Source organism: Eleutherodactylus coqui, chromosome 3 (genome assembly GCF_035609145.1).
Source record: "Eleutherodactylus coqui strain aEleCoq1 chromosome 3, aEleCoq1.hap1, whole genome shotgun sequence".
Classification (NCBI taxonomy): Eukaryota; Metazoa; Chordata; class Amphibia; order Anura; family Eleutherodactylidae; genus Eleutherodactylus; species Eleutherodactylus coqui.
Genome location: NC_089839.1, coordinates 14,128,435 through 14,137,254, shown reverse-complemented (window position 1 = coordinate 14,137,254; position 8,820 = coordinate 14,128,435). Strand labels below are relative to the sequence as shown.

At 51.2% G+C, this 8,820-nt stretch overlaps 1 protein-coding gene across 1 annotated transcript; it reads left to right on the top strand.

Moving 5' to 3' along the window:
- Window positions 1-392: 392 nt before the first annotated feature.
- On the top strand, window positions 393-6,014 carry LOC136620397 (uncharacterized). The gene is made up of 2 exons (XM_066595145.1): window positions 393-1,199; window positions 3,570-6,014. Exons 1-2 carry the CDS (start codon window positions 1,064-1,066, stop codon window positions 4,541-4,543), a joined length of 1,110 nt encoding a protein of 369 aa, XP_066451242.1. The 5' UTR covers window positions 393-1,063; the 3' UTR covers window positions 4,544-6,014.
- Window positions 6,015-8,820: the final 2,806 nt, after the last annotated feature.

Below are 8,820 nucleotides of genomic sequence, written 5' to 3'. Positions count from 1 at the left end.
CGCCACGAGGGCGGAGGCGCGAAATTCGAATCGCGCGGCGGTTGGAGCGACCGCGGAGGAGCAGCGGGAACAGCCGGGCGGCAGTCCGCAAAACAGCAGAGGGGCACCGGCAGCATCAAGCAGGGGCTCCGGGTCCAGGAGCCAGCGCGCAGTCGGGCGCACGGCAGCAGGAGACACCGGCAGCATGGAGCAGCAAGGGAGGCACGTGCCACGTGCAGACGCATGGCGGGAAGGCAGGCAAGATGGCGGCAGAGCAAGGCAGCAGCGCCAGGTACCGGGGAGGAGGGGGGGAGGAGCGTCCTCAGAGGGCCAGGTGGCCAGGCACTTAAATCCATTACCCGGGAAGTATAACCCTGGGGGGGGGAGGGATAGGGGATACAGCCCGGCCACCAGCTCTACCGGCAGTGCAGCCACCAGGGCAGGGAGCGCTCAAGGAGTTAGGGAAAGTGGGGAGATTATAGGAGAAGCGGGGATCCCATTTGTTTCCCTTGTCCCGGAGGGTCCATCGGCCGGGTCTTATGCGAGTCACCCTATACATGAGCAACGACATAGCCGGTATGTAAATTACATCCCGCCCGCTGGCACCGGGTACATAGTCAGCACCCAGACCCGTGAGCATAGCGGTCGCGCGGCTCACAGATATCACCTTCCACAGCAGCAAGCGATAGCGCCCCCTAGCTCACAGAGACTTTGTTATGTCAACCCACGTTTCGTGGTGGCAACATCGTCAGGTGGGGGGGATTCCTCACAGGGCTACGCCAGTCGCGCAAGCGGCAACAGGCAAGGTTTGGGTGCCAAGCGTAGGCAACGCGAGAGAGCTAGGAGGGCAAGGTATCAGCAAAGGCGTGAGAATGAGCTTGCGAGAGTAGGAGCGCAAGCAAGCGAGAGCATAAGGAGGCCGAGCGGAGAGTCTCTGGGCGACGGATCCAGGAGTCCAGGTGTGCGGCACCACCAGGATACTTACCGCCATGCGGAACCTCCGCCAACACCTTCAACAAACAGGCACAACATACGCCACAGGAGGCGGGATACACCCCCGGGACGGCCAGAGCGGGGCCACCTTATGATAGCGGGAGGATATGCGACAAACGACGCTCCGCATGTGAGTTCGCGGCAGCCATCGAGCAGCAGAGGCAGGAGCCCTGGGAGAAGGACGGCAGGGACCTCGCCCTTGGCGATGCCGGAGGACGGTCGTGCCGGTGAGTCAGAATGTTTAAATGCTTGGAAAAATGTAATGGATCCCGCCAAGGTGGCGGAGAAAAACGATTTGGTTTTAGTATTAAAATCGGTTTTGAGTAAAATGGATAAAAAAGAGGTTTTATCGGTGTCCTGTGGATCCCCGGGGGGCGCGGGCCCACCCGTGGGGCAGGAGGGTGGCTTAACAGCCGGAGGTGAAGTGGACCCGATGGAAGGGTTGAGATACGCAGACTCGTTGTTCTGCGGGGTTGCCCCCTTGGGGGTCGGTGTGTCGGATGATCTTCTCGATAAGATCCGGAAAGGTGTTTATGTGGACATTTGGTCTCTGTTGTCTCCGGACCATGTGACGGTGGATAAAGAGAGGGTGTCGGATCGTGTGGATAAAAAATCGAAGGTCGCTAAGACTTTCTGTAATTGGGTTCAAGCGTTTACGGTTTTGGCGTACGTTACATGCCAACAGTACCCTAAGAAAGGTCCCGAGATGTTGGTCTATCTTAACACCATTTTCAGTGCATATAAGTTGCACGGAGGCACCGCGTGGTGGCGCTACGACGAGGACTTTCGTCGGCGCGTGTCGGGTACGGCCGTGAGTTGGGCGACAAAAGCGACCGATGTATGGTTGCAACTCATTTTAGCCCAACGCCCGCAAAAACCTACCTTTCAAGGGGGGGCCGCGGGGGGCGGGCAACAGCCCCCTGCGGCCTCTCCGCGGCAAAACGGGTCATGCTGGCTCTATAATGAGGGCCACTGTCGGTTTTTCGCGACGTGCAAGTTTAGGCACGAATGTTCGGTCTGCGGAGGACAACACTCCGCGGTGCGCTGCTTCAAAAAACAGAGACTGCCAGTCACCGGGGGCGGTGCCAGTGGAGCACCGAACCCCGGTGAAAAGCAAGTACCTCTTCCAGTGGCTCGACAGATACCACAGGAGGGAGGAAGCAAGAATCCTTAGGCAAGGTTTTACCGACGGTTTTTTAATCCCCTTTTCATTTCAACCTTCTTCCACCTTGTGCGCAAATTTAAAGTCGGCCCTGGATAATATAGTATTGGTAAGAGAAAAGGTCAACAAAGAGGTGTCGGCGGGCCGCATGGCGGGCCCCTTCGACGAACCACCGTTCGCGAACTTGCGGGTCTCACCGTTGGGGCTAGTCCCTAAGAAAGAGGCGGGCAAGTTCCGATTGATCCATCATCTATCCTTCCCAAAAGGGGAGTCGGTAAATGATGGCATTACAAAGGAACAAGCATCGGTGGTTTATGCGTCATTTGATCAGGCGGTCGCTTTGGTCAGAGCAGCGGGTAAGCGGGCACAGTTAGCGAAAGCCGACATTGAGTCGGCTTTTCGGCTACTTCCAATTCACCCTGAGTGTTTCCACTTGTTGGGTTGCAAGGTAGATAATCAGTTCTTTTATGATATGTGTCTGCCGATGGGCTGCTCGATTTCGTGCTATTACTTCGAGCTTTTCAGTTCATTCCTGGAATGGATGCTCAGGTTCGAAACGGGCATCACATCGGTGACGCACTACCTTGACGATTTTCTGTTTGTCGGTACGGAGGCATCGGGCACCTGCGAGTTTTTGTTACGCACATTTCGGTCATTGATGCAGGAGGCGGGGGTCCCGTTGTCTGAGGAAAAGACCATGGGCCCAGTGACAAGGTTAACGTTCCTAGGAATCGAGATCGACACCGAGGAAATGGTTTTTAGATTACCGATCGAAAAAATTGCCCGCCTCCGGCAGACGGTTAACGATGTCGTACGGTGTAAAAAAGTTACGCTGCGCCAAATACAGGTCCTCTTGGGTTTATTGAACTTTGCGTGCAAAGTGATACCCATGGGTCGCGTTTTTTCACGGAGGCTGTCGCTAGCGACGGTGGGTGTAAAGGAGCCGCATCATTTTATTAGAGTCACGCCCGGGATTCGAGGGGATTTACACACATGGAAAATCTTCTTGGAAGCGTTCAATGGGCACGTGGTGTGCCCTAAGGAAGAGTGGTCGGGTACAGGTCTTAGCCTGTCCGCGGACGCTGCAGGGTCTACCGGATTTGGGGTTATTTTCCGGAACCACTGGTGCAGGGAACCATGGCCAGTATCCTGGATAACTAAGCGGTGGAATCAAAACATTACTTTATTGGAGTTTTTCCCGTTGGTGGTGGCTGTGGAACTATGGGGTGAGGAGTTACAAGATCACAAAGTGTGTTTTTGGTCTGATAATGCTGCGGTGGTGCACATTATTAATCGGCAGTCTTCATCTTCCCCACCGGTGTTGGCACTCGTGAGACATGTGGTCTTGAGATGTTTACAGCGTAATATATATTTACGGTCAAAGCATGTGCCGGGATATAAAAATGTGGCAGCTGACGCGCTCTCTCGTTCGCAGATGGAGCGGTTCAGAGAGCGGCACCCTCAGGCGGATGCGTTGGGAGTACGCTGCCCGCTTTTCTTGTGGGATCTGGCAGAACAGAGCTGCTGAAGCTTGTCGAGTCATCCGTGACAGTGGGAACCTGGAAAAACTATAATGCGGTGTGGAAAAAATGGTTGTGTTGTACGGATGGCAGGGTAGCTGGGGGCGAGAGGGCCCGGTCAGCTACCCTGGATATGTTAGCGTCCCTACGGGCGGGACGGGCGTCGGTGGATGCGGCGAAAAAGCATCTTGCGGGCGTCGCCTTTTTGCTAAAGTTGCACGGGTTCAGAGACGTGACAAAAGAGTTCGTTTTTCGCCAGATAGTGCGCGGGTGGAAGAAAGAAAAGGCCGGCTCGGATGCCCGCCGCCCGATTACTTACCGGTTGTTGTGCAAGTTATTGGACACTTTGGAGGTCACGTGCTCCAACGGGTACGAGGTTTTACTGTTTAGGACGGCGTTCTTGCTGGCATTTTTTGCGGCGCTCAGGATCGGCGAGTTAGTCCCGAAGAGCAAGTTTATGCCGGGAGGTCTTATGTTTGACGATGTGGTAACGGTAGACGACGGGATACGGGTCAGGATTAAAAAATCAAAAACCGACGTTTTCGGTAGAGGTGAGTGGGTGCCGATCTCGCGGCTAGGCGCCGTTTGGTGCCCAGTAGATACGGTAGCCAGTTACATGGCAACAAGGCCGGCGGGGGAGCAGTTTTTGGTTCACGCATCCGGCCTCCCCCTCACCAGGTTTCAGGTAACGGCGGGGTTAAAATCGGCTTTGAGGTCTGTGGGCCTCGATCCGAAGGAATTCGGAACCCACTCCTTCAGAATCGGTGCGGCCACGTCGGCAGATGCGGGTGGAATGAACGAAGACGGGGTAAAACGGCTTGGGAGATGGAAGTCCCAGGCATATAAGTCTTATGTGCGACCCGATCTGGCGGTGCGAGATTTAAGTTAGGGTCAAAAGGCCCCTCGTTTTTCTTTAAATGTGAGGCAGTGTCCTTCAAGTTGGTTGCCCTTGTTTTGTTTTTTCTTGTTTTTTATTTGCAGCAGCAGAACCGTGGAAGGTACACATAGTCGGGCATTCCTATATTCACTGGGCACAAAGGAGGGCAGCAGTACGCCCGTTGGGATCGGAGCTAGGCCTACCCGGAACATCCGTAACCTGGCACGGAGTCCGGGGGCTAAGATGGCCCGACATGTGGAAGCTTGTGGTGGACATAGCCAGAAGTACCCCCCGGAAAGTGGTGTTGGTGGTTCACGCCGGGGGGAATGATCTCGGGAAAGCAAAGACACGAGACCTGCTGGTCATCATGAAACAGGACTTACTGCGTTTTCGGGAATGTTTTAATGGATGCATCATCGTGTGGTCTGACATTGTCGCGAGGAGGCTCTGGAATGGAGCAAGGAGCCTGGAAGCGGTGGACAGAGCCAGGAGGCTGATCAACATGCGGATGTCGCAGTTTGTTCACTCTATCGGAGGGGTGGCGGTGCGCCATTGGGAGCTGGAAGAGAAGGAAAAGGGGGCATTGAGGAGGGACGGTGTTCACCTCAATGAGGTAGGGTTGGATACGTTCCTATCCGGCTTGCAGGATGGGGTCGAGAAAGCTTTAGCTCGGGTTGGTGGGGTGGGGACGGAATGAGCCGTAGTAACGCGGCACATCCCGTGTGGCCCGGATTTTTTGTCCATGCTGTGAGGAAGTAGAGGAGGGTTTGCAAGCCGAAGGAACGGGGCTTACAAACGTCCTCAGTGGACTGTTTATGGACTTTAAAGTTTTAGCATACGGACAGCATGGACGGTTTTTTCTATAAAGTTTTTCAATAAAGTTTTTTGATATTCGTTAATAAATAAAAGCTGTGGCCTACCCCACAATTGGCAGAAACAAGAAGTTGTAAGTATTGGTTATTTAGTAGATAAGTGAGCGGGTAAAGGATTGTGAGTGTTCCCAGTCTTGAATGCCGCGAGCTAACTAAGGATGCGGCACATGACTGGGAACAGGTACAGCAGGGGTTAAGTAGAGCGAGCAAAAGGGGGGTGGAGTTTAGACAGGAAGAGAAAGGGTGGGGGGGAGCGGAAGGAGCTCAGTCGTGAGACAGGAAGAGACGGGAGAAGACTGGAGAAGAGACACCCGCCCACCCGCCCTGGAGGGATAGGGGAGAGGTGGGATGGTTATGAAGGACTATCGTTGGAAGTTGTCACAGCTGTTTTTGGCCCGGATTTTTTGTCCATGCTGTGAGGAAGTAGAGGAGGGTTTGCAAGCCGAAGGAACGGGGCTTACAAACGTCCTCAGTGGACTGTTTATGGACTTTAAAGTTTTAGCATACGGACAGCATGGACGGTTTTTTCTATAAAGTTTTTCAATAAAGTTTTTTGATATTCGTTAATAAATAAAAGCTGTGGCCTACCCCACAATTGGCAGAAACAAGAAGTTGTAAGTATTGGTTATTTAGTAGATAAGTGAGCGGGTAAAGGATTGTGAGTGTTCCCAGTCATGAAGATGCGCAGGACTCGGTCATTTCAGAGTTGCCCGCCTAGTATCCGATAGTCTAGGATTGTCTCTGAAACAGGGTAACATTGGCCGCACCCTGATTTAGCTTCACCTGATCCAGGACACAATGGCCTTGCAGCATCTGAGGAGCTAGCGGGGTAGAGAAACGCCTTGTCACGGGGCTCTACCATGTCCTAACCTGGGGGTAGCACGGGACCCGAACAAGTTACTGTTGGGGAAGTTTTACAGGGTAACCCAATACGCAGGTTACTTTAAAGTCCTTTGTCACTCGTGACAGCAACGTTCCATTTTTCTGTGGTGAATCCACAGGGATAACGTTATGACCAAAACCGGGACTGGTCGGTCAAGCTCATTTACTTGCAGCAAAACTATGTATAGTCCAGCTTTACATACGTCAAACACGAAGGTGATGTGACCGGGTGGAGTCACAGGATGACAGACGAGTCCACAGTTCTAGTTATCTGTGGAGTTGTATTCCCAGCCACTCTCCTCTCTCCAGCTCGCTCCCAGTAAACACTCACATGTGGAAGAAGGCACGCAGCACTGCACGGTGACTCCTCTCACTCAGTGTTTAAGGGTATCACTGGTATATTTCCCCCACCCCCGTCAATCTTGACTCCCCCAGGAATTCCTGGTGGCGTTAAGATACACTAATACAGACGACACCGACATGGGCCCAAGACATACACATTCAAACTTATGGAGGGGCCCCGTTAACTCTGGGCCACTACAGCCTCATGAGCCTGATCCCGATGTATGTCGATAATGCCACCGTGACCCCCCCCCCCATGTTAACCTGTTGCAGACTGACCTCTCATGTCTCGTTGCAGTTCCTGTTTGATCGGCGTAATTAGCACCCCCTGACCCCCAACCTGATGGAGAGGACTCCAACAGAAACCACCACGCAGCACCCTGATTCAAGCTCATAGCTGGTGTAGAGTTGCCTTTATATCAAGATGGGTTTATAAAGGCCCTTTTACACTCAACAAATATTCCTCAATTTGTTCAAACGGCCATCAAGCACTTTTCGTTTAAACAATGCATTTCGGTTCACTTAAAATCAATTATTCAGCCACTGCAAGACTGAACAAATAGATTTTTTTTTTTTTTACTATACTACCTTTTTTTCCCCCAGACATTTAATTTTTTTCAATTATTTTCTGCGGTCATCTTCTGCACGCAATAACTTTTTTTTTTATTTTTCCATTGACGTAGTTCAGCGGGGCTCATTTTTTGCAGGATGTCCTGTAGTTTCCGATAGTACAAATTCAGAATACATACGACATTTTGATTGCTTTTTGTTGCGTTTTTTCTGGGAGACAGGGTAACTGAAAGTGCATTTGCGGCGTTCTTTAATTTTTTTCGGCCGCTGTTCACCGTGCGGGAAAAATAACGTGCTACTTTCATAGATCGGACTTTAACGGACACAGCGATACCAAATATGTATTTTTACTTTGACTTAGATTTTTTAATAATAGATATGGCAAAAGGGGGGTGATTTAAACTTTTATAACTTTATTTTTTTTTTTTTAAAGCCCCCCCCTGGGAGACTACAACCAGCGATGCTTTGATCGCTCCTGCAGTATGACATAATACTATAGCATTACGTCATACTGCCATTTGACAGGCAGTCTATCAAGCCACCCCATGGGGATGGCTTGATGGGCAGCCCTGGGGCCTTTCAAAAGGCCTCCGACTGCCATGACGCCTGCATGGCTCCACGGATCTCGGCTATTGCCTGCGGGTGTCAGCTGTAGTAAACAGCTGATGCCCGCTCCTGGAGCGGGAAGGGTTTAAATGTATATGGTATATTAAATAGATGCCATTTGCAAAAGTTTGGCTTGTCCTGCAAAGAAGCAAGCCCTCCTACAGCTACACGGATGTAAAAATAAAGGTTGTGGTTCCTCAAAGGTGGAGATGTAAGAAATGCCACCCTCTTGTCTAAAAATAATAAATAAAATTATTTGGCCAGCAAAAGGGGTTTTCCAGGACTAACTACTGAGCACCTGTTATTGGGATAGTAAGAGCAGGCTCGGACATCAGCACTTCCTTCAGGTAAACTTCAACAGGCTAGGAACTCCCTGTATTGTGACAATTCAGCTCTGCAAATGGGTCTTTTTCAAGACTTGGCTTGGAAAATGTCCATTTGCAGAGCTGGAATGTCTCATTGTATGGTGGTCTTAAAGTTTACCTGAAGGAAGTGCTGACCTCCAAACCTGCTTTAACTTGGTCCAATGCACACTAATCTGTCCAGGACAGATCGTTTACTTCTGAGATATTATGGGACGGATATGCTGCTTCTGCTGCACTACGGATAGAATTGTCGTCTTCCACCTCTGGTCACAATGACGGCAAGCCTGGCGAACTGCTAGTTATTGGGGATCTTCAGGCAGCAGTCCCCTGACAATGAACTAGTGATGACCTAGTTCAGTTCTGGAAGCTCTTCTAGGGGCCATATGTCATGGAGACCTCATACAGTGGTACCATGAATGACTACAGACTTGGTATAATCCTGTAGGGCTCTATTCTGGATGAATGAGGCTTAAAGACTCTTTCAAACCACTTTGCACTGTGCATATGTTTAGCCCATAGATGACTATAGGATACTTGTCAGGTACTGGGAAAATATATATGGTTATTTTCTTCCCCAAACGGAGGCACTCCTGTCCAGATTGTCATATTGCAGCTTGTCACCGTTCACTTCATTGAAATAGAGCAGAAATAA